The sequence below is a fragment of the Eptesicus fuscus genome, chromosome 13 (assembly GCF_027574615.1).
Source record: "Eptesicus fuscus isolate TK198812 chromosome 13, DD_ASM_mEF_20220401, whole genome shotgun sequence".
NCBI lineage: Eukaryota > Metazoa > Chordata > Mammalia > Chiroptera > Vespertilionidae > Eptesicus > Eptesicus fuscus.
Window position 1 is genome coordinate 75,813,032 of NC_072485.1, and position 25,117 is coordinate 75,838,148.

Consider the following 25,117-nt stretch of genomic DNA (forward strand, 5'->3'; position numbering starts at 1 on the left):
ATCGAGGTTTTACTGCCCTTCCTTTGCTAGGCCTTAGTTTTCTTCTTTTGTCAAATGAGGTAGCTGATAATATAAAATGGTTCCCACTTGTTAAGCACTTTTCTGTCCATGACTGGACAGAAAAGGTGTCTGCCTGGAGGGACCAGGGCCTGGTGACAGGACTAAGACACCTACCAGGGGTTTAGGGGCTTTTCTGATCTCCCGAGCCCAGACCCCTCCCCTAGCCCCAGTGTGGAGCTGGTGTTGGGGTCGTCCTAATAGATGCTTGTAAACTCTTGTATAGTCCAAACCTGTGGGCCCAGTGAGGTGGGGGCAGGCCTTCTCCATCCTGGTCTGGTCGGATGTAGGCACCTGTCCCTTGGTGGCCGCTGCCTCCAGAACCTGCTGAGCCACCTGGTAATGGAGGGAGGACAGTGAGCTGGTGACTCGGGCCCAAGGGTTTTCCGGACCCAGTTTGTTTTAGGTGCAAAGTCCGGGGGTCCCTGCCTGCAGAGGAAAGTAAATTGCTCAGGTCACTGGGAATACTGACCGAGTGGCTGTGGGAATGGGGGGACAACATGAAGACCTCCTGGGGTCTATACCAGGAAAGGCCCCTTTCCCAGCTTTGCCGGGTGGGGCCCAGGTGGGGCAGCTAGAGGCCCAGCCTGGGTCCTGGCAGTGGTGGGGAGAGGGATCTGCATGGACACATGGCGCCCTCTGGGGACAGAGGGAGGAGGTGCATCACGACACCACCCTCCTGGCAGAGGCCCTCTGAGGGAGGTGGCCCCTGGCCCAGCCCTCCCCATCTATGGGGACTGCCCTTCAGGGCTCTGCGTCCACCCTCCCCCCAAGTCCCCCCACCCTACAGGCCGCCTGAGGCAGTTACCCAGCCTAAGGCAAGATCCAGGAGGCTGGATGGGCCCAGCATTTCCTTTTCTCTTTTGGACGGAAGGGCAGGTTAAAGCAAAGGCAGGACCCCTGTGAGCCTTCGCGTAGCAGGAATACATATTTATGAGAGCACTTAAAGCAATAATTAGGAAAAAAGCAGACCTTCTCCCAAGGGACTAGGAGGCTGTAATGGAAATGGAGGTGGTCACCTCACCTTATCCCAGGCCACTGCTCCGGAGCGTGGGCCCGGTACCCTCCAGCAGCTGCAGGCTCGGGGGAGGGAAGTGGATTCTCCTCCACAGGAGCTCTGGGAAACCAGAGGCTGAACATCTGTTCTATGGAGGGATTCGTCCTACTGCAGCCGTCCCACAGGCAATAAGCTTGCACTTATGGCGCTGGAGCCGGGCCTCCTCTCCCATGACAGGAGCCCCAGTCCAACCAGGACCCCCAAGGCCAAACTGAGACCGCCTCCCTCCACCTGGGCCCGCCCTGCTTTCCTGCTCCCATGCCTCCCTTTTCCTTTCGGTCTGAGCATCCTCCTCCTCAGAGCAACCTCAGGCACCAGAAAAGCCTCAAGCCTCCCTCTTTCTGCTCCCCCCCCCCCTGCAGAATCCATACATTGTAACTCTAACCAATTGTTTACAGAATGAGCATACCCCCTCCTCTCTGGTCTGAGGGCCCGAGGGGATGCCAGCCCCACCCCCTCCTCCAGGCTGGAGGCTGGCCAGGGCTGGCGGCTGGTGTAACGGCCTCAGATAATGAGTCCACATTTTTCCAAGGTGACAGTCACTTATTTCCTCCCCTCCCCCAGCCTCACAGCCCCCTTTGTGTCGTCTCCTGGTCGCTGGGGACTGCAGGGCCAGATGAGCCATGGAGACACTGAAGCAGGCCAGCACCGGCCCCTCCCGGCTCGGCTCACGGGATGGAGACCATTTAGGAATCTCCTTTGTTGGGGCATCTTCAGCCCTTTCCCGTCCTGGTGACGGCATTCATAGCCGGCCTCGCCGAACTCATTTCGCAAGTGAGAGTTCCTGAGACAGCGAGCCTTACAGATGTCACTGTCTGGGGGCCAGATGGCGAGACCTGGGGGAGGCGTGCTCTCAGGTTTTGGAGGAGAACCCAAGATCACAGCCATGAAGGGCAGAGACCCGTTTAGGAACATTCGCTTTGCAAATAAAAGGACCAGGACTGTGCACAGCAGGCCAAACGTCCGCTTGCTTTCTGTGTGCAAAAGGGAAGGCCATCTGAGAAGCGAAGCTGGAGGCCACGCAGCCGGACGGTCTGACCGAATGCACACTCCTTGCTCCCCAGGGGGCTCCTCTTCAAAGCCGGTCCTATTCAGTCGCCAGCACTGGTGGTAACTGCAGCGCCCCTGACGCTCTGGGCCACAGAACGAGCACTTGTCTGCCAGGCACTGTTCTCGGCTCTTCCCTCACCACGGCCCTGAGCGAGCGCTGTCACGGCCACTCCCGTTCTACAGATGTGGACGAGACAGCAGGGAGAGGTCACAGAAAGCGTCAGGGCAGAGGCAGTGTCAAAGGCAGAAGGTCGGCTTCAGAGCGCCTCCCTGCACCTGGGCCGGCAGAGCACACCTGCGGACGTGGGCCACATGCTGGGGAGTCTGAGGACACGCCCCGCTCAGCCCATCTGGGACTGACTCTGATTTGGGCCGCTCTCCCAAGAAGATCCTCTTGGAAAGGCAGGCTCAGGCACTCTGAGAAAAACAGATCAGAAATCCTTTTCATCTCCCCTCTCTCAGCAAACTCTCCTGCAGACTTCACGGGGGTCTTCAGGCAGGAGGCTGCAGAGCCAGGAGACAGAAGGCCCCCTCGCCTATGGAGACAGGCCAGGGGTCAGCGTGCTCTTCCCGTGGCCGTGAGTCCCCGGGGCACGTGTCTAGTCCTCTGGGATCCAGAGGCTCCCCTTCACTTCCCCGTCCGTGCGTTGGCCCGTCTAGGACCCTGCTTACATTCAGGGCTGAGGAAAGAATCTATTTTGACTCACAAAAGACCAGTCCTAAATTTACCAAAAAACAAGGAACGTTAGTAACCAAGGCACATGCGTTTTTCAGGTAAACATAAGAACAGAGTAGAAGCTGGAGATGGATGCGGCCAGGGAGCCACACAGGCTGCTGTCACCTGGCGCGCGTGGGGGGAGAAAGGGGATCAGGCCACAGGCTGCGGGAGAAAGGGGATCAGGCCACAGGCTGCGGGAGAAAGGGGATCAGGCCACAGGCTGCGGGAGAAAGGGGATCAGGCCACAGGCTGCGGGAGAAAGGGGATCAGGCCACAGGCTGCGGGAGAAAGGCGATCAGGCCACAGGCTGCGGGAGAAAGGGGATCAGGCCACAGGCTGCGGGAGAAAGGGGATCAGGCCACAGCACCACTGAGCTGACTGCCTGGGCGACATGGACAAGGACCAGCCCTACAGAGGCCCCTCGGGGTCATTTCAATAAGAGTACCGGATCTGGGACCGGAAAGCAGACACCATCGGACATACCAAAGTATGTGTGAAGCCACCACACAATTTGTCCCAACAAAGGGAAGGGACCAAACCACCTGACAGGAGCTGGGAGGGAGGGCACAGCCAGCTGGCCCCCAGGCTCACACCAAGTCCCTCCGAGTGACCCCGCGAGCGCGGCCAGGGCAGCCACCTGCCCCCCAGGCTCCTGGGACGTGAGCCCTGGCCGCCCCGCCCAACCTCGGCCTCGATTCCAACACCCTCCACAGCCTCCCGGGCAGCCAAGACCCACCAGAACCAACAGGGCAAGACGCACCTTCCCCCTGCATGGGGCCAGTGAGTACCCACGGCGGCAGGCAGTCTTTCTAGATGTTATTTATTAAAAATAGACCCTCCGTCCCTCACCCTTGCTGGGGGAGGGGTCTTTCCCAACGTTTTTCCCCAAATGGATAAAGCAGTAAGTTTGGGGACTCGAAAGCCATATCCTTCCTGAGTTAGGAGGGCGGGTTCTCTGGGCACTGGGCGGCCGCCTGCGGGAGCCGGGAGTGAAGGGTGGCAGCACACCCCACGTCCACCGGCGGGGCCCCGCTGCCCAGGCCAGGGGCCGGGACAAGTCCAGACGAGGCCCGCGCTGTGCGGCAGCCTCCCGGGCATCACCACAGCGCACTCAACACCTGAGGCGGGACAGGAGCCAGCGTGGCTGCCACACACGTGGGGAAGGGAAAAAGCTGGACCCAACGCAAAACATGGACTTATGGGAAAGGAAGGCCAGGCTGGGGAGAGACAGGCCCGGCAGGGCCGGAGGCTGGCCCCCGGCGAGGTCCGAGCAGGCCGCTCAGCAGTGAGTGCCTTAAGCCACGCTCACGCGTACAGGGAGCTCCGGGCCGGCCTCCGGGGCTGACGGGCTCGCGCTGCCTTCCACGGGGCCACGGCCCAGGCCGGAGTCGGTTCAGAGTCAGGGTGTCTCCTTCCGCGTCAGCTGCTGAGGCCCACGCTTCCCTTCACTATTTCTTCCGCTTCAGTTTCATGTCTTTTTTGTGCTTCGTATCTCTGTTCTTCAACTTTTTGTTCTGCTTGGGTTCTTGTTTCGCTTCCAATTTCCTTTTCTTGTCACTGGAGGGGAAAGAACAGCAGTGAGAGAAAGCACGAGAGGTGCACAGACCTCACCTCTGTCAGACGGCTTCGCTGGGTCCGAAAAGGGGTCCCATCACCTGAAACAGCGTGAGACGCCCAGACACAGACGTCCTCTGCAGGCCTGTCGCACGCCCGGCAGCGTGCCGGGCCCAGGGACAGCACAGCAACCCAGCTCCTGCCCCACTGAGCTCTTGTGGGTGAACAAACAAATCCAACGTTTGTTTGTTTGTTAATTTTAGGGAGAGAGACATCAATGTGAGAGAGAAACATTGATCAGTTGTCTCCTGTACATTCCCTGACCAGGGACTGAACCCACAACCTAGGTATGTGCCCTGATTGGGAATCGAACCCGCATCAGGTGTATGGACGACGCTCCAACTAACTGAGCACCCGGCCAGGGCAGAAATCCACAGCTTAGCATCAGAAGTCTGAGTTCTCTTCAGAGTCCTGGACCTCCCCGCTCCCAAGACCCCAAGAAAAATCCAAGGCATCGCCAGGAAGATTCCCTGCCACCCCTCCCCACTCAGGATCACCCTGGAAACCAGACACGCTGTCCCAGCAAGCCTACACAAAGCGTGAGACTCCAGGCAAACCCTACACCACTTGCTGCTGGGCCGCTATTATTTTATTTTTCCTAAACGAGAAGAAAGCCGGAGGAGCAATGACTCGGGGTACACATTTCGGTGGCGAGTGGGTTTCTCGTGGACAGATCAGCCCGGAGTCGCGCCTCCCTGCCCCTTAGGTTAGAGGCTCTCCCCGGGCATTCTGCTCTGGGTACAAGCACCGCCCTATGCGGGGAGGACGAACCGTTCCCTCCAGGGCCAACAACATCCCGAGTGAAGTGACCACTCGGGAGGGAAAGGGGAGAAAAGCAAGGCCTCTAATGAAAACCTGACAGAGGTCAGAGTTTTTACCTCCAAAAGCACAAACCCGCATGGTCTCAGAGCCCCCAACCTCGGAGCTGCCGCCGGGCCCCTCACCGGCAGGGACAGCCCTGCAGCGGCAGGAACGGCCACGCTCTGTAAGCGTGGACCGGCCTTCCCCGGGCCACGCACGCCCCTGGCCGCCGGTGCCAGTCAAGGCCACACTGAGGGAGGCCACAGCCATCGCGGGCCTGCTGCATCTGCCACGCTGTCCAAACCGGAGGCCAGGACGCGCTGCGCAGGCTTCTGCGCCACCTCAGAGCACGTGGGGGTGAGCCCTCACCGCCGGCTCCCCTGAGACCCGCCATGTACGCAGACGCAGAGCATCTAACTCCTGGGATCCACGGCTCCCGAGTCACAGGATTCCTCCTTCCACGTTTCCAAATAAACTCTTCAGGGGACCCTGCCGGTAACTGTGGCAATGGCACGAACTCACCCCACACCCCCCCCCTCCAAACAGCGATGGGAGCCTCATCTCTAGAGGCCCTGGGCAGGGAGGACGCGTTCTCTCCCACGGGAAACTCCAACGAAGGTTCCAGCCAGAAACCGTGGTCCTCCACAAACATAACCCTCGCCGAGACGCCACGCGGAACAGAGGTTTCCCGGGAGTGGTCCAGGGACACTAGGCGGCCCAAGACCCCGCCAGGGGGTGCCCAGGTCCAGGTCCAAACTATGTTCACATAATGCTAATTCATTACGTGCCCTTTTCACTCCCAGGCTCTCCAACTGTTCAGCTTTCCAGAGGCTTCAAGACATGATAGCACAAGACTGCAGGATCGCCAGATACATGCGAATATAAAATCATGCCACTTTAAAACCACCAAAAATCATGAGTCCGGTATTGGACCGTTAATTCTACATGAACTAATTTTTTAAATGTCTCCGTAATTAAAAGTTCGAATATCGGAAATACGAATAGATAACCCACAAGCCCTTTGGGATCCCGCAATAACTTGTTATAATGCGACTTTAAGACCCCAAACCTTGAGGCCCGCTGGCTGATGTAGCCACGAGCTCCACGGTGGACAAGCCTGGCCCCGCGCGGCCCTGCCCCTCACTGACTGTGAGCCTCCCGGGAAGTTACGCGACACCGCCCGGATTCGGTTGCTTCATCTGCACAGCAGTGATGGCAATGAACATCCACCCGTGTTGTTCTGCGGGGGACGGGACGCTGCACGAAGCCCACGGGAAGTGCTCAGTCCCTGGCAGCTCTGGGGCTGTGCCCTCCAGCTCCCCTGCCGTCCGGGGAACACGAGGGATGCTGAGGTCCAGGCCAGGAGACGGCGCTGCCTGGCCTGTAGCAGGTTCTGCCAAAGCCGCCACCGCCGAGCAAAGAACCGTGCCGTTTCTGTTTGTTCCAGCCTCTCTCCTAACGAAAGTTACTGGAGACGCACAGAAGCCAGAGTGTGTCATCCAACGGGAGGCCCCACCTTTTCAGGCTGACGATCGAAGCATTCTGCCCAGCCTTGTTTAAGACCTCGTTCCACTCTTCATCATCCCCACGGATTATGTATCTAAAAAACAGAAAAAAATATCAGAGCCGGCTCAAAAGAAAAGGGGAATGCTTAAAGCAGGATAGTGACAACATTCCTATCCGACACATCCTGCCCAAAGCCAGGCCGAGCTGCATCAGCGTTGAGCAGCAGGGAGGCCAGCACGCGGGAGGCCCGAGACCTGAGCCAGGCCCACAGGACAGGCACTGCAGGGGGCAGAGGTCAGCGGCCCACCGCGACTGGACGGTCCTGCACCGGAGGCAGCACCCAACTTCTCCCCGACTCTGATTAACTGCCCTCCAAAGAAGCCTCCTGTCACCCCACCACCTTCCTGCGCACTCCCACCTCCAAACGTGCCATCAACCCTGGGACTGTGCCTCTCCCCACCTCGCCCACTCGCCCACCTCGCCCACCTCTGGGAATCTAGCAGTCCCGGCAAGTCGAGGTTTTGATATTGCACAGCTGACGGCAGAGCCTGAACCCTGCCCAGGGACCTCCCATCTCCCGTGTCCAACAGCCACCATCAGCAATGACCCAGCAACTACAGGACTAAGGCCAGAGAGGCACAGCAAACGAAGGAGGAGGTTTTAGCTCTTAGTGCTGCTGAAGGTGACCCCAATGAAACACAGCTTCCAGGGCTCCGGGGCCCGGATGAGGAACAGGAGACCTGCGGGCAGGTTCTCCAGGCGCCAGAAGCCAAAGCGCAGCCTTCGCTGCCCCCGGGCAGCAGAGGGGCCTTACTGAGAGAGGTCCATGTCCTTCAGCTTCCCCACTTCCTTCTTGTGTTTCTCCTGGAATTCCTTTGCTGCTTCATCCTGCGGGCAAGGGCCCAGAGACAGAGCAGGTCAGAGTCAAGAATGTCAAATCGCAGAATGTCACCCCTATGAGCAGACACCTCCTACTCCTCCACGCAGGAGGCAGCCCTTACTAAATGTACATGAATGAATGCACAGGGTGCATCTGAGAAGCCTACAAGGGCCAAGGAGCTCACAGCATCAGCTGGACTGCGTGCACACACACCCCCCTCAGTGGGAGGCAGAGCAGGCCCGTGTGCTCGGCACATCCAGGGCAGGGACACGCGGGGAGGGAAGGTCGCCCACACCTAAGATCAACACCACCGGGCGCGATCAGCGCCGCGGACTCTCGCTAAAGGGGACGGGGCTCCCCCTCGGCACTCGCAAGGCCTTGGGCGGCGGCATACCAGGTCATCACTCAGGGTCTTCAGCGTGGGCTCCATGACCACGTCCTTCACGGCCACCATCTGCTCCTCAATGGCCTTCTCCTGCACCTCGTTAAATAGCTGCAAAGCAACGGCCAGAAAGCAGAGATGAAGCAGCAGCAGCAGGAACCCCGCCCTGAGCACAAGCTCGACGTAGCCGAAGAGTGCACGCGTTCATGGTAAGAATATAGAAACACGGACTGCAGATCCCAGTTCCCAGCAGTGGTCCCAATGGAGAGAGCACTGCAGATAGAGCTTCGGAGGAGGGGGGGGGGGGGGGGTGCTCGCGCACCTGTGAGAGACGATCTGCAGCAAATATGGCCAAATATTACAACCTATTCAACTTGGGGCAGGGAGCGGGTAGTTACATTATTCCAAATGGACCCAAACCCCGCCCTCGGCCAAGGTACCTTCACGACTTTGCGGATGATCCGGTTGAAAAGGCCCATCAGCTGGCCGGCGGGCAGCTCGATCTCCTTTTCCAGCTGGTCCACGGACTTGTGCTGCAGGCCGACCCCCAGGAGGAGAGCCTGGAGGGTGGAAAGTCCCGGAGTGGCCGCGGGGCAGGCCCTGGCCCATCAAAGCACTGAAACAGGGCTGCTCTCTCTTGACCACAGCGATCAACTGCCATGGTGATTCTGGAATCTTCTCTTTCGTCCCGTTACTGAAACTACTGAGAAGTGCTCCCTCTTCCTAAAACCCCCCAACTGACTTATCCTGAGAACAGCTGCTTCACAGCTACGCTGAGAAGTGTGGGTGCTCGCGGCCTCTGCTGAGGCAGAGAGCGAAGGCAACAGGGCAGAGGATGTGGGCTCCGATGCAGCTCCTCCTTGCTAACTGCGTGGCCGGGCTCAGGACTCAACCTCAGAGCCCCAGTGTCCCCGCCTGTACCTCAGGGACATGAGACCGCCACCCAGCCCCTATCAGAACCTCGAGGAGTTAAATGCACAAAATTACGTCAAAACATTCAACTGGACCTCCCGCACGTCAACTGCTCCAGACCAGCTCACGGCAGCAGGTAACCTACCGACTGGGCAGCGGACAGGGCCAGGTCCCCCAGCTGGTTCAGGAAATACATCCGGGAGATGGCCGGGATCATGTCCATGATGAGGTGATAGTCCACCATGTTCCGTGAATACATCTCCAGCCTCTTCAGGTCATAGGGCAGAAAGAGCGCCTCCAGCTCCTCCCGGCGCAGGGCTGCAGGCGCGAGAGCCAGGCGGGTCAGGGCAGTCCCCGGGGCGCCCTAAAGCTGCGCCGCCGGCCTGCAGCCAGAGCAGATCGGGAGAGCAGCCTCCGGGAGTGCCTGCCCCCGATGTACCATACCGACCGCCCCCGGCAGCCTGGCCTTTCCCTGGGCCACGCAGGGAGGGGACCACTGGCGTGGGGCCTTCACGCAGAGCTCCACGCCAACACAGCCGGTCAAGGGAAGCTCGGGCCCAGGGTGAGAGGATCTAACACCCTTTCCCACTTGTCACTTCCCAGGACCCCGCCTCACAGACTGTGTCCAGCTCGAGAAGCAGGTTTTTCAAAATAGAATTGGCAAAACAACGTGCACACACAGAGTTAGCAACAGAACAAAAAAAGCCCACAGCTGTGAATGTGATCCTTCCTATTTTAAATAGTCCAACTGAGTTTGTCAGCCCCAGCATACCTCCCTGTGCTGGCCACAGAAGGCCGCGGCTTATCCTTCCACAGCTCCACAAGTGAGGACACAGCCTCAGCACCGAGCGAGTTACCTGGTGCTCAGGATTTAAGTCGGGTTCTGTGACTCATAGCTGAAGAGCCTTATCTGACATCTCTGAAGTCAGATCACACCCCCAAGTCCTGTTATGTAGACAGCTACCATGGGTGACAGTGCCCAAGGCAGAAGAGGGCTGCTGAGCAGGCGTGGGCAGAGATGCAGGCCTGAGCCGGTGCCTCCATCCCCAGGCCCTCCCTCTTCTGGGACCACCACATCCACCTCCTTCCACACAACCCACGACTAGCCCTGCGCCGTCCTGCCCAGCTCACCTGGCGGCGAGGGCTTCCCGATGTTCCTGTTCTGAATGATGTTCAGGGCCAGGGGAGGAGCGAAGGTGCTGAACTGGTAGGACAGCAGAGCTAGGAAGCGCCTGCGGAAATCTGTGGGGTGCAACCACAGTCAGAGGTCCGGAAGCCGCCCCCCCACCATCACCCCGCCGTCTCCCTTCCACCCAGACGCACCTTTCCAAAAGGCTGCCAGCCAGGCCCCCTGCTCCGCCTCGCTCTCCTCAGCCAGCGTCTTCAGCATGACGCACGAGTGTTCTCCCGTCAGGTCATTCTTTGGAAAATACAGGTTCCTAACTGGCACCAAGAACCCCTCTGACCAATCGTCCCTGTTACAGGGTGAGAACCCGGAGGGAACGGCATGGTGCTCGCGCGGGCCTTTCCCTCTTCCCCAGCCCGGAGAAGCGCCCTCGCTTCCATTCTCACGTGGCATCGTTTCCCACACTGCCCAGCAGACGCCACGGCGACGGAGCAGAGCTGCTCGGATCTCCAGAGCACGGCCTCTGCCCTGGGCCACGGAACTGAGCCACCTGCTCACACCAGGTAGATTATGAAGGCAGTTATCGCAGCTTAAACTCCACATGACCCGATCACCGTGTTTCAGTGCCTTACAGCAAACTGTGTGTGTGAGACCCCGAGTTTCCACGCCGGCAACCAGCGTGCAAGAGCAGGCTTCGTTAGGTGCTAAAACGGTGACCACAGGTTGTTCCATTTTCACTACAGAACAAAGCCCAGACCGTAAAAGTATCTAACGGATCTCAATATTCGTGTAATAAAACGCCAGCATCCAGTCACAAATGGCAGCACACAGCACAAGACCACGCTGAGGCCACACTGAGCTCAATGATCCTTGTGGTCGACTCCAAGTGTATATCCCAGCTCAACCTCTCAAATGGGCACTGCCCTGGCATACTGGCTTTGCACTCTCCAAAATCAAGCCTCCAGCACTCCTTCCTCTTTGCCGATGACCTCCTCTCACTGAGAAAACTGAGGCAATCAGAAAAGAACTTCCTCCTTCCCCTCCCCCCTGCCCCCAAGTCAACCAGCAGCCAACACCTTCCGCACCGACACTCCCTGCCTTCCCCTTGGGAAGGATGAGGTGGCCACCGCTCCTCCCTCCCTCCCGGTCCTACCCCACCTCCTCAAGGCCTGCATTCCTGCAACCAGGCCCTCCCCTATCCATTATAATTATTTGTGTGATTTCTGCAGGATCATCCCCTGCAGCACACCAACATGTTCCAGAAGCTCCCATCTGACAGACCCGCCTACCTGTCTCCCTCCAGCTACTGTTTCTCAGCTCCCTTTTGCTCTGCCTATGACGCATCTGCTCAGTCTGTTCCCTCACCTCCCATTCTCTCCAATCACACGGAGCCCTCACTCCAGTGAAGCTGCTCTCAGTCGGATCACTGAAGCCGGGAGGTACAACAGCCAATTGTTTTTCATCTTAATTATTTTTCATCTTAATTGTTCTCTGACTAGCAAATGACTCCCCTTCTTGAGGCACTGGTTACCCTGGGCCTGTGACACCAAACCCCGACTTCCTCCCCAGGACCAAGGTGGCTCCTTCAGTCTCCCCGGCTGCTCCTCATTCCTCTAAACACTGAGGACTCCGAGCACTCACCCTCTTCTCTCCACCTCCTACCTTCACAGCTGTCATTACTTACTCACTGAACAAAAGCACCGACAGCCCTCCATATCACCTCCAGATTCAACCAACCACCCATCAGAAATATTCAGAGAAAAAAGTTACCTTGTCAGGGCCCTGGCTGGGTGGTTGAGTCACACACTCCCCCCGGCCCCGGCTTCCATATAACCCTCTATGGCTCTGCCATGAACTCTTCCCTAAAACTACTTTTCTCTTTTTAAAGAAATCCAGGGAGGCCCCAGGTTACAGGCTTCCAGAGCTCGCTGAGCAGTGCACGAGGGCCTCAGTGATGTCACGGTCAAGCAGAGCCCCAGCACCGGGGGAGTGGAGGGAGCAGCGCAGTGCCTGTCAGGGAGGACGGCTGCTCTGGCCCTCAAGGCGGGGGCACCTGCTCAGCACACAGCGGGGCACAGGGCTCTGCAAGGACAGACCTGTCCCCACTGTAACCACAAACCCACACCCCGCTCTGCTAGGCGCCCACTCACCGGCGTCTGTCTCAGATAAACCGGAACGAACCCCGCTCGCTTCCAGAACCTGCAAAGACGCCAAGAGAGCAGGTCACTGTGTGCCCTCTGGGAGCAGCTGACAGACCAAGCTGGGAAGGGCCGGGAGGGCAGGGAGTCGACGCACGTCGGACAAACACCCAGGTGCACAGCCCACAGAACTCTCATTCTCAGATACCAAGGCCGGGGATGAGACAGGCAAACCCTTACTTGAGGAGCCTGGGAGTCAAGCCATAGGACACACCCAGGTAATCCAGGCGCTCAGCAGGCCTCTCATTCAGTTTGAGCAGCAAGGGAGGCAGGTCCTTCCGGGGGGTGACGACCTCTTCCAACAAGCTGACGGCCTGGAGGCAGAGGAACGAGGGGAAGCGGGAAGCAAGGTCAGTGACCTCCCCGAGCACCGCACTCCGGGCCTAGACTGAGCAGGAACAGCAGGACAGGCTGCCTGGTGCGTTCCCAAGGTTCTCAAAACCTAGGAGCACCAGTGAGTCCAGGGCTCATTCCTGGGCACACCGACCCCTGTAAGCATGAACTGCTCAGCACGGTCTAGACACGCCAGCAGGTTCACAGACAGACAGGGTCGGGTCCCGGAGGTGGGGGCTGAAGGTCCAGGCCTGTCACTGGGAAGTGACAAACCTCTGAGCCTGACCATAAATATAACCCCTTCCCCACACCCGCAACGGGCACACTGTGAACTCAAACGTGGGTGTGCAGAAAGCGTCCCCGTTCCGTGTTAAACACGCTCCCCAAGAAGGACAGATCCGAGGCCGGGCCTAGGACTGAGACCCGGGAGGGGTGGTTTGAAGCTGAACCTGCATCAGCATCACCTGGGAGCTTTTAAGACCACGTTACTGGGCCTCGCCTGAGCATCTGACTCAAGAATTTGCATTTTTAACAAGTTTCCAGCTGATGCTAATGATGCTGATCTGAAGATCTCAACTGTTAGGCTCAAGCAAGCAGCAACTTCTCCAAAGCTCTCTGTACCTGCTACTACGCACAGGGCCCAGGCCACTAACTAGCCCCGATGATGCGCCTGCAGACCCAGGGAAGGTCCTCCAGGAACCAGTTCAGCCCAGAGCTGCTTACCTCGCTGCTGACGGTGTGAATTTCTTGCGCCGTCTCAACGACCTTCTCCTCCAGACAAGGGAACCTGCCTTCGTAGTACATCTGCAGCAGCTGCAGAGCTCGGCTGCCGTAGCCCATCTGTGAGCAAGCACGGGGGAAACGGCCAAGGAAGAGGTGTTCTAGTCCAGCGGTCGCCAACCTTTTGGACCTCACGGACCACCCGTGGTCTGCAGACCATCGTTTGGCGACTGCTGGTCTAGCCCATCAAGATCAGCCCATTAGCCATCTGAGCGTGAGGAAGCTGGCTGGGATTTCTGGTCCACAGATCAACAAGCCCAAACCTGATCTCTCTCCAGCTAACGCCTCAATGGGGATTTCTAAGAGACAGGAGGCGATTACAAAAAGATCTGGTTCTCAGGTCCCCCGTCCTCACAACAAAGGAAGAGTGAGCTCATACAATCATCCTGTCGGTCCGTCCGCCCCCGGCCCCCAGACCCCAGCCGACACACTCCACAGCACAAGAGAGCCTGAACTTCGAGCTCCTCGACCAGCTTCCCATTCACACAGCCACCTACACCTGCCCTAACAAGCCCGCAGCACAGCTGCTGAGAGGATGGAGGACACGGTACCCCTTGATAATCCGGGTGAACAGCAATGCGAACCACCCTTCCACCGGAAAGGCCACCGAAGTCTGGATCTTGGAACTGTGTGGAGACACAAGCCAGCAACTTAGCGACACACACCCTCCGACAGGGCCGGTTTCGCTCACGCCGACAGGCCAGGGGGAGCGCATCACCTGTTCTGACACTGTCCACGGAATCAGGTCCCCCGAAGCCTTCTTGCCTCGAGACAGGCTGTTCAAGATGGACTGGCGAGAAATCTCTCCCTCCAGGCACACCTGCGGGGGAAGCAGGGCAGTGCAGACGGGAAGGCCGGCCCAGTCCACAGCCCACGCACAGAACAGCATCAACGCCCGCTGGTCTCCGACGAGGCCAGCTGTTTCCACTCCAGGTCAGGCTTGACCCTGTGACTCATCCATTTCCAATGGAAGCTTCACCACTACACCCGTGGGTGCCTGACTCTGCCACTGACCAGGCAGAGTGCTGACATCCTCCTGGTGTGCGTGTGCACACACCCACTAAGACACAGCTCACGCAGCTCTGCACAGAAGAGTGCAAATTCACCGTGACCCGAGTACCGGCAGGAGGATGGTCAAACACAACATGGTACGTGCATATAATGAAATACAATGCAGCCTTTAAAAAGTATACAAATTCTAAATATTTGACACGCTGCAAGAAAAAAAAAAGGCAGATTACCAAGCACTATGATCCCATGTTTATGAACAGGAAAAACAATATCGAAATGCATAAACACATGCCAGGCATTAAAAACACCATTTTCCCCAATCTGTCTCCTAATTGTGTAAGTGCCACGTACTGCTTTTGTAACGAAGGAGGGAAACAAACCAGTTCTGTCCTAGGAGGAGCCAATGCTGACTTTCACCCGCCCATGAACCGCGGGGCCTTGGGTTCTGTCCGCGGTGCTTTCTTTCGATGCACCATCACCTGCCTCGATACACCCAGCAATCAACAGCTTCCACTGCGGTTACTGAGCCACTAACCCTCAACACCTAAGTGGTTCCCAAATTCAGTGCCCCCAGATGCCTCCACTTCTGTACCTGGATGACGGCAAGCACCTCGGGAAGGGCGTTCTGAGTGGGGGGCACGGGGGGCAAGAGGCAGAAGAGATGGTGAGCAGGCGCATCAGAGAGCATCTGGAGATCGTTGGGGGAGTTCTGTGGGCAAAACACAGGTGAGGGAGAACCGCTCCTCTGCGTGTCCTTTACTCGGGATCAACGACCTTCCCCAAGCCAGGGACCGGCCAAACCCAGCACAGTGCCCCCCGAGTGTCTTGGGCAGCCAGCCCGAGACCCTTGGAAATGACCCGAGTGGGACTCAGTCTCCAGTGTTTGCTGTCACCTCCCACGAGTGCTGAGCTTGCAGGCGGGCGAAGAAGTGCTTAGTTGGCACGTTCTGTTTCTCAGCTGGGAAGGGAACTTCCTCCTGAGAGAGCCTGTCACCACTTCTAACACCACCTCTTCAGCCTTCCATTAAAGGCGTTCACAGAAATGCTGCCTACACACTCAAAAATCCTTTCCAACGTGCCCTTTAGTTTATATGACATTCAAATATCCCAACTTCTCACTCACTGCTCCTTAAAAATAGCCCAGAGGTATACAAGACTGGTCTCAGGTCAAACACACCAGCAGGTTCCAAGTGCTGTCATCTGAGCCTGTCAGCTTAGCAGACAGGCAAGAAACAGAAATACCCCTTCTTAAAATGAGCAATGCTTCCCACCTCTCCAGTTCAACAACAGTGGGCGATGCAACCCGCCAGCAAGGTCACTGGCCCTTGCCAAGGTCAGGACAGTTAAGTCTGGTGGAATGGTCACCTGAGCCACTCCACTGGGTAAGAGAAGATGTGAAAAGCCAGGTAAGAGGGGACTGTCGGGACGGAAGTTCACCCAAGGGTTGGAGCTGCAGCTACCTTGTAGTGAGAAGCCACGTAGAGGGCCATCAGCCGCTGCAGGAAAACTTCGGAGGCCTTGTGGTAGCAGAAGAGGGTGTCTCTGTTAACATAGTAGCTGGGACTGGAGTTAAGCAACAAAAACAAAGCAAAGAGAGCCCCAAACCGGACATCCCACTTCCGAGGGTCACCTGGGAAGAGGAACCCCGTGTCCTGAGCAGAAACACGTTAGGGAAGGAAAGCGGGAAACTGAGTGTTCCCTAGAGCAGCAGCCATGAAACAAGGGGCCGAAACCTCTGTAGTTCTCTCATCGCCCCCTCCCCTTCGCAGGGCAAAGGGCCCCGGGAGGATACAGCTCGCAGGCTTCCGGCAAGGGGCAGCCCGACACGATCCGAGTGATGTTGAGGCAGTCCAGGCACAGCAGGTCGTTCAGCCACTTCTCCACCGCGTCCCCAGGGGCGTATCGGATCGACTCTTGCAGGGAAACCTCATGCAGTGTTCGCGCTGCTCCCCGAAAAAAACACACACACAGTGAGAAACAATTATTACATACGCTTTGTCTAAAAGAGCGGGGCAAATGTTCTACTTTATCTTTGTCACAGCGCGCCCACGTAGATGTGGCTGGAGAATGTGAACTGAGTGGTTTGAAGCTTTTCTGGCGGATGTGCAGCTTGCCATACAGTCCCAAAGGCTCTCGCTAAGTCAATGCAGCCACGCCCCGAGATGGGGACAAACAAGGGCCCAGCCACCAGAAGGCCCGTCAGGCTCCCATCTGGTCACTGGCTGGCCACGCTATGGAGAAAAGCAACTCCAGCCCTGGAGAGTGAGCCTGATGGTGGGAGGGTTTGGTACCACCTCCACGAGGGGAAGGGCCCAGCGAGAATGAAAAGGACTTGCTGTGCGCTGCAGGGCATTCGAGCTGCAGGTACCTGAGGCCAGCCTGGCCGTGGTCGTGGTCTTGTTCTCAGCCGTGGTGCTGATCTGGCTCTGGGCACTCTGCTGACGGAGCTGCTGGATTAGCTTGAGGGACAGTGACCGACCAGTGCCCTCGTAGCTAGGAGCAAAAGCAAAGGCCATCAGGCACAAGTCCCACATCCCTTCTCTAGCGGGGAACAAGAACCCCTTTCCTCATCCTGTGGCAACAGCAGACTCCTGCTCCCCAAGGACGGCCCTGCTCACCTCTGAACTTCCTGGACAGCACAGGCACCCGAGGAGGCAGGGGGCACAATGGCTCGCCCGGAGCCATCCTGGGCTCCAATCCTGGCACATCTACTTAGTACCCTGGGCAGGGAACTCAACCTCTGTTAGCCTCGTCCTCACAAGGGGACTATTCCACACACCGCACAGGACGGTGCTGTGGACTAAATAAGGACTGAAAAGCTATGGGAGTAAAGCCTTCAGCATAATGAAACCAAAGGACTGTTATATGGTCCATTACTCAGAGCTGCTGTTAGAAGCAACAGCTTGAAGGAATGAACAGAGAACATCCAGTTTGGAAAAATCAAGATTAAACAAACCCACCACCCAAGTAATTCTTCTAATTACTACTTTTACTGAAAAGGTGACATAAAACAACTTGGAAAGAACTGGGGGTGGGGAGGAAAATCAGCTCTAATCTGATCACGTGACCAGCACTTTTCAGTCCTAGTTCCTCCTTGTCTTTGGTCGCAAGCACAAGTGACCAGAGGACAGACTGCTCAGCAGGCTTTCTTTCTTATTATTACATTTTGTAGTGCTCATTATCATAATGCTTAGTACTGCGTATATACACATACTTCCTCTTACTCAAATACTACTTTTAAAGAATGATCAAAAAATTGGAATTGTGAAGTATTTTATTCACCCTCTCCACTCCACACAGCAAAACTTTCTTAAAATAATTTCATTTACTTATTTAAAAACAAAAACAAGAATAAACACAACAAAACTAAAATCTTTTGTGCTTCAAAGGATATTATAAAGAAAGTGACAGCCCGGCCGGCATGGCTCAGGGGTTGAGCGATGACCTATGAACCAGGAGGTCACGGTTCAATTCCAGGTCAGGGCACATGCCCGGGTTGCGGGCTCAATCCCCAGTGGGGGGTGGGCAGGAGGCAGCCGACCCATGATTGTCTCTCATCATTGATATTTCTATCTCTTTCTCTCTCCTTTCCTCTCTGAAATCAATTAAAAAAAATTTTTTTAAAAGAAAGTGACAAAAAAACAACCACCACAGAATGGGAGAAAAATTCTGTAAATCATATATCTGATGAAGGACTTGTGTCTAGAATATACTAGTATAAGAAACCCTTACAACTCAACTAAAAAACACAGCCCGATTAGAAATGAGCAGAGGACCTGAAGAGCTATTTCTTCAAAAAGATCCAAATGGCTAATAAGCGCCTAAGATGCCCCACATCACCAGCCACAGGAAATGCGCCGAAGACCCTATGAGACGCCTCTTCGCACTCACTAAGACGGCTATAGTAAAAAAGACGTATGGCAGGTGCTGGCAAGGATATGGAAAAACTGGAACCTTCGTACACTGCTGGTGAGAGTGTAAAATGGTACAGCTGCTTTGGAAAACAGTCTGGCAGTTCCTCAAATGGTTAAACAGAAAGTTACCATTTTACTCAGTAACTCCACTCCTGAGGTAGGTGCCCAGGAAAACTGAAAACATGTCCACACAAAAACCTGCACACCGACGTTCAGAGCAGCATTATTCCGCACACCCAAAAGACAGAAACAGCCCAAGTGTCCATCAACAGATGAATGGAACAACAAAATGTTTATAAACACACAGTGGAATATGATTTGGCCATAAAAAGGGATTCCTTTTTATGGCCAAATACAAACCACACGGATGAACCTTAAAGCATTGCGCTAAGTGAAAGAAGCCAGTCACAAAGACCACAGAGTGTATGATGCCATTTATAAGGCATGTCCAGAACAGGCAAATCCACAGAGACAAAAAGCAGATTCGTGGCTCCCTAGGGCTGGGGGAGGGGGAGGGAGGGTTGGGGGTTGACAGCTATAGGGCATGGGTTTCTTTTTGGGCTAATGAAAATATTCTAATACTGACTGGTAATGATTGCACAACTCTGTGAATACACTAAAAAACAACTGAATTATACACTTTAAATGGGTAAATTGTGTGGTATGCAAATTATATCTCAACAAAGCTGTTATCAAAAAAAGTAAAGTCCACTTTATTTAAATATTTTCAGTGTAAGTAAAGCAGTCACAATAATAAATCTATAATAGAATTATCTTTGCAAGATGTGACTAACATGTCAAAATATTTTCAATATTGAAGTTATATATTTGCTGACCTGGAAAATTTCATAGTTATGGAAAAAAGCAAATTAAAAACAACATGTAAACGATGTTTATGTTCTTGTTCAAATGAAAAGGTAAAATAAATGCACAGAAAATGTACACCAAAATTCTAACAGACGCTAGATGACCGCATCACTGGTGATTTTTTCTTTTTGCCTACCTGTTTTCCCTAAATTTTCTATAGCAAACATGAACTAAGTATTTCAAAATTTTAAAAAAATCTCTTGAGCCATGAGAAGCCCACTGGATTATGCTAATTGTAGTTACTTTAAGGTATAAGGCATTGGTATTGCCATCCATATACTCCTAAAAACTTGATCAGGCCTACTGACAGGAGGAGACACTCGCACCCGAGTTCTTCAGACTTGTGCGGCCCCTTTCATGTGGGGCCAGAGGTGAGCTACTGCTGATTACTAAGAGGTCAGCTCCCATTTGCAAGAGTCCTAGGAGACTGAAGCAGCCCCAAAGTCTCTGACTTCGGGAACAGACTTACCCACCCTGGCCACATTCATTACAGGCCACTAACATGCAAGAACCTACAACAAGAGCGATGGCTACACCCGAAGGTGCCTTACCCGTTGATGGTGGATGCCATGAACACAAGGTAGGGGCCCAGGAGGCTTTTCACCAGGGGGAGGGGGATGGCGGCAGCTTCATCAATCACAACAAGCTCAGCCTGGCCCAGTTTCACGGCGTCTGCGGGATGTATATACTGGGGGAAAGACACGTTTATGTCATTAGCTTGGCCACCTAGTGTCCCAGCGGTGGTCCCTGGTGAGGCATCAGGAAGGCCTCTCTCTCCTCTCTCCCCCTTCCCACTCCTTTCTTTCATTCCTCCTTCGCACGTTTCCTTGGCCAGGCAAAAACATAATGGGCTTGGAATCAGACACCTGGGTTCAAACAGTTCAACGCCCAATTGTGTGGCCCTAGACGGGCCACTTTCACACACAGCCTGAGTCCTCCCCGGCAACATGGAGGAGGTAGCTATCTGATGGCTGCTTGGGAGGAAAATCAGGTAAATCTGTACAAGCACGGTGCCTGGCCTCTGTGGTAGGTGGTGCCTCCCTCTCCTGTCTCTTCTGTCTTCTCATGCTTCCCCAAAGCCTCTCTCTGGTCAGTGAGCTAGAGGCACAGCTTGGCCCTAGCGGGGGCCAATGGAAGGATGTTGATTTCTCGAGCACCCACTATGGGCTGGGTACCGTGCACCAGGCTGATACCATCATCATAAAGGCCCCGTCTCCTTGCACTAGCGGGATACTTCTAAGACTTATCCCCATCTTAACACACACACACACACACACACACACACACACACACACACACACACGTTTATTTATATTATTAGCTTGGCCACCTAATGCCACAAACTTGCCATAAGCTTCACCTCCTTCCTTCAGTCTCATCAGGGTTTCCTGCTATTTTTAGTTTGCAAAAGGGCATGAGAGAAACCTGCATAACCAATCAGCATAAACAAAGGCACTCAGCAGCACTGGTGATCAGGGCAATGCTGAAGACAACAGGAGATCCCATTCCACACACACAGGCAAACTTAAACAGCTGTAAACACCCAGTGTTTGTGAGGACTTGAGGAAACAAAAACTAAAAAAAAAAAAAATCCTGGTGCCTTAGCCAGTTTGGCTCAGTGGATAGATAGGCCTGCGGACTAAAGGGTCCCGGGTTCAATTCCCACCAAGGGCACATGCCCAGGTTACAGGCTCGATCCCCGGTGGGGGGGCTGCAGGAGGCAACCGATCAATGATTCTTTCTCATCATTGATGTTTCTATCTCTCTCTGCCTTCCCTTCCTCTCTGAAATCAATAAAAAAATATTTTCTTAACAAGCCTGGTAAAGAAGAATTTGGCAAAATCCAAGAAAGCTGGAAAGCTACATATCCCTTAAAACCCAACAATTCCACTTCTAGAAACATAAATAAACTGCAGTGTATACACACAGTGCTTAACATCAACCAGTTCTACAAGCTTCCATCTAGACAAATCTTAAAAACAAATGTTGAGTAAAAAAAGGCAAGCTGAAAAAGGACAAGTATAGCATGTTACCATTTATGGATACATAATTATGTAGTAAAGTATAAACACATGAATTGAAAGGAAACACACCAATCTCAGAATAGAGTTACTATGGGGCGAGACAGAAGGGAATGGGAGGGGGAGGGGTACAAGAGGGACTATGTCTGTGATGTTTTAGATCTTTATAACAAAAATATAAATAGCTTTTAAATATGAAACAAACAGGAAAACGTCAACGTTTCTTAAGCCTGATTGCCGGGCATCTGAGTGTTATGTTGGTCTGTGTTTTTCTGTGCGTCTGAGGTATTTCATTACAAGTAACATTCCGTAACTGCTTTGCTCGAAGTTGACGGGTCAGGGAGGCAGTGACCCCACTCATGTCGAATAGCAGGATACACATCCCCAACAGGGCCCCATGTCTTGGATTCTTAAAGGCAGAAAGCAGTACCCTAGAGGCGGCACAGCAGACTTTAATCTAATATTCTTTGTGGCTTGGCTTTTTGTTTTTTGGTTTTGTTTTGTTTGTTTTTTTCAATTTCTAGCACAAAGGAGGAGGCCTCAAAGGGATGTAAATGGAGCCTCAGAAAGTCAGGTCACCAATTCTGTGCTTAAACTCCAGTCTGGAGACAAAGGTGATTTAAAATCCAAGGACCAGCAAGGGCTGAGCCAGTGCATTTCAGGGAAAGGTTTTCCTTCTTTGGTTTGTGTATTTTTCTTCAGTTTTAACAGGTCTCTGTATTTTCATTGCCTGCAGCCTGTCCTCCACCCCAACATCAGTCTTCCCTCCTCTCAGCTGAGGGAATCAGGCAAAATGGGAAGAAAAGTACAGAATGAGATTCTAGAAAGAGACCTTCTAAGAAAAAATTAAGATCCTTAGGTAAAAGGCAGAAACACTTAACATCACTTATAATCTGGACTCTGATAAAAAGGCATGCCAGCCCTAGCCGGTTTGGCTCAGTGGATAGAGTGTTGGCCTGCGGACTGAAGGGTCCCAGGTTCAATTCCAGCCAAGGGCACATGCCTGGGTTGCAGGCTCGATTCCCAGTAGGGGGTGTGCAAGAGGCAGCCAATCAATGATTCTCTCTCATCATTGATGTTTCTATCTCCCTCTCCCTCTCCCTTCCTCACTAAAATCAGTAAAATATATATTTTAAAAAGGGGGGGGGGGGGAGCCTCCTTCACGGGCATAGCTCCCCAACAGGCAGCAAGGTCAAGGGCATACACTGCCAAGTTAGCCTGCCCGCTTCCCACCCACCCAACCCCAGCGATAACCAAAGAACCTCCTCCACCAGCGGCCTGTGGGCCTCCATCCCTTCCGCAAGCCAGTCACACTGATGCTTCTCTACGATTTAACCAAACTGCGGCCTTCGGACAAGTGCCGACCATTCGGGCTTGCAAAGCCCTGGAGATTTATACAGCTGTCAGTGAAACAGTTTAAAAGGGAAAAGAGGCCGCTCACTAAGACTCAGTCCATTTTTGAAAAGTTCTTTTTCTTTGAAATGGTGAGGTTACTGATGCACCATTTCAAAATCTGCTGTAACTAAGCAAAATTAGAACTGTTGTCAGAACAACTGTACTTCTTTTAGCAGATTAGCATACTCTCAGTCCCACTTACTCCATTTTCTTTTTTTTTTTTTTTAAATATGTTTTATTGATTTTTTACAGAGAGGAAGGGAGAGGGATAGAGAGTTAGAAACATCGATCAGCTGCCTCCTGCACACCCCCTACTGGGGATGTGCCCGCAACCAAGGCACATGCCATTGACTGGAATCGAACCTGGGACCCTTGAGTCTGCAGGCCGATGCTGTATCCACTGAGCCAAACCAGTCAGGGCCCACTTACTCCATTTCCATGGGTCAAAACTGCAACTTTCCAATCTGGCTACATACATATGTTAGTTTGTTTGAATGTTTTTCTTTAGAAGAGGCTGAAAATCTGGAACAGGTTTACCCTAAAACAACCACCGTCTAAAAGACATGCGCTTACACAGGACATAAAGTGACTGTACCAGAAAACACCTTGGAGCGCTGAACACCAGCGGGACACCCCCCCACTCAGCAGGGCTGGGAGCGAGCCTCACCTGAACGGTCTGCCTGTGTTCTCGGAACACATTCACTCTGATCACTGCTTTGTTGAATTCGGGATTTAAAGACTGAATAATCTCATAATCCAGATGCTCCTGATGGGGAAGAGGGAAACCAGTGACAAGCTTTAGAAATGGAATAGTAAGAAAGCAAGCATGCATTCTAAAGACTTGCCCTGGATTTAAACTCAGCACTCAACCAAAAGTAACTCTTATCCTGACCTCCTACCTGATATTGCAGTGCATCAAATCCTTTAAATACAAACTCAAACAGAGTGTGGAGGTTATCAGGGCTTGGGGAGGTAACAAAGATGTTGGAGTACCTATTGAACAAAAGAAGAAGACATTTAAGTAATTAAGAAATCTAAGACCTGTTTAGGGAACTTAAGAAAAAAAGAACACATTTTTGTTTGCCCAGGTCACACAGGTAATGACCAAACAATGATGGGAGGAGGCATTGGGGAGAGGGGGGGGCAGAGAATCAGGAGGAAAAACAAAGCAACTCCGGACATGAGGATTTTTTCCTCCCAAACGAAGGAAAGCACTAACAGCTCGAAGGCAGCATGTCCTGCAATTAGCTACCGACACGTGAAAACGCACTAAGAGGCGCTGTGGGGACCATCCCTCAGCGCAGAGCCGGCACGCTGCTCCCGGGCCTGTGCCCTGGCGCGAGAGGGACGGCACACTGACCACGAGCGGTGCTGAGAGCGCTGCACACTGTGAGGCCAGAGAGCTGCACCGGCACTCGGGCCGAGGCCGCAGCACACCTTCGGGTGTCCTGTGGCTGAACAGGTGCTCACAGCTGAGGGCCGGCCGGTACCCTGGGAGCAGCAAGAAGAACGAAGGACTCGGAGCTGAGTTCAGCCCAGGGCTGCTGGCTCTGACTTGCTCAGGATCTCAGCAGTCACTGGGACGTTCCTCCATCTATACAACGCTCAGAGCGACTGGGAGCACCACGGAAGACGGCGAGTATCGGAGAACACCGTCTCCTAGGTCCACTGCTTATGTCTGTGAAGTCGGAAGCAGGTACTCTGCTGGCCGCTGCATGAATCTCCCACTCAGGGCAGAAGACAGAAGTAACATCACATGCAAGGCAGCTCCTCAGAAGCAAACAAGATCTTCTATTGCTCAAAATTATTAAAACGTCAAACTTATACTTTTCTCAGTCAGCAAAGCTGGTCGTACACATTCTCATATCCTGGGAATTTTAGTTTCTCACCAGCATTTCTTTGCTTTTGTGTTTGCTCAACTTTAAAGTGACCACAGAGGCCCTGGAGTGTGTCTGTGTCTGCCTGCACATGTGTGTTTGCACCTAAGAGTCGGGGAATGTGCTGCTGTTTCTAGACAGGAACTCAACCCCCAAAGAAATCACCAGGAGCCTGCTCAGCCCCAGAAGCCTCCCAGCCCGCTGAGCCCTACCTAATCCGCACACTGCTCCCCCCAGAGCCCAGAGTTCCTAAAGATGGGGACTCGGGCCCTCTTACCCAAAAGCCACTGCCCCAGCAATAGCCAATCCCAGGGCGGCAGATTTTCCCCTCCCTCGGGCAGCCGTGAGTGCAACGGTACTCCTCAGGGTCTTTTCAGAGATCCCCTCGATGAATTTCAGGACAGCTTTGGCCTGTGGAAAGACATGCATTAGGTGAGCTCTGAGAAAGGCTGAGTTCCAGCCATCTACCCCCATCCCCTGGAGAATCAGGCTGATGCCAAGGCCAAATCAAAGGGGGCAGTTCTCACAGGCCTGAACTGTTCCTGGGGGTACGGGGGCAACGTAATCCTGGACTTCTGTTGTGAACCCAGACAAGACAGAAAGCCCTGCTGAGTCTGA

General features: G+C 54.1%; 1 protein-coding gene across 1 annotated transcript in view; it reads right to left on the reverse strand.

Moving 5' to 3' along the window:
• Positions 1–3,697: 3,697 nt before the first annotated feature.
• The window catches only part of NAT10 (N-acetyltransferase 10), a 33,065-nt gene continuing 11,645 nt past the window's right edge, over positions 3,698–25,117 (reverse strand). The window contains exons 9-29 of the mRNA XM_008146820.3: positions 24,777–24,910; positions 23,522–23,615; positions 23,290–23,388; positions 19,758–19,894; positions 16,794–16,918; positions 16,218–16,368; positions 15,886–15,982; positions 15,018–15,134; positions 14,133–14,234; positions 13,966–14,040; positions 13,358–13,474; positions 12,482–12,615; positions 12,254–12,302; positions 10,301–10,397; positions 10,109–10,219; positions 9,123–9,295; positions 8,506–8,625; positions 8,078–8,176; positions 7,618–7,691; positions 6,814–6,897; positions 3,698–4,439 (exon numbers count right to left, since the gene is read on the reverse strand). Coding sequence (XP_008145042.2) covers positions 4,331–4,439; positions 6,814–6,897; positions 7,618–7,691; positions 8,078–8,176; positions 8,506–8,625; positions 9,123–9,295; positions 10,109–10,219; positions 10,301–10,397; positions 12,254–12,302; positions 12,482–12,615; positions 13,358–13,474; positions 13,966–14,040; positions 14,133–14,234; positions 15,018–15,134; positions 15,886–15,982; positions 16,218–16,368; positions 16,794–16,918; positions 19,758–19,894; positions 23,290–23,388; positions 23,522–23,615; positions 24,777–24,910 — 2,298 coding nt within the window. The 3' untranslated portion in view covers positions 3,698–4,330. The remainder of the gene's footprint in view (positions 4,440–6,813; positions 6,898–7,617; positions 7,692–8,077; positions 8,177–8,505; positions 8,626–9,122; positions 9,296–10,108; positions 10,220–10,300; positions 10,398–12,253; positions 12,303–12,481; positions 12,616–13,357; positions 13,475–13,965; positions 14,041–14,132; positions 14,235–15,017; positions 15,135–15,885; positions 15,983–16,217; positions 16,369–16,793; positions 16,919–19,757; positions 19,895–23,289; positions 23,389–23,521; positions 23,616–24,776; positions 24,911–25,117) is intronic.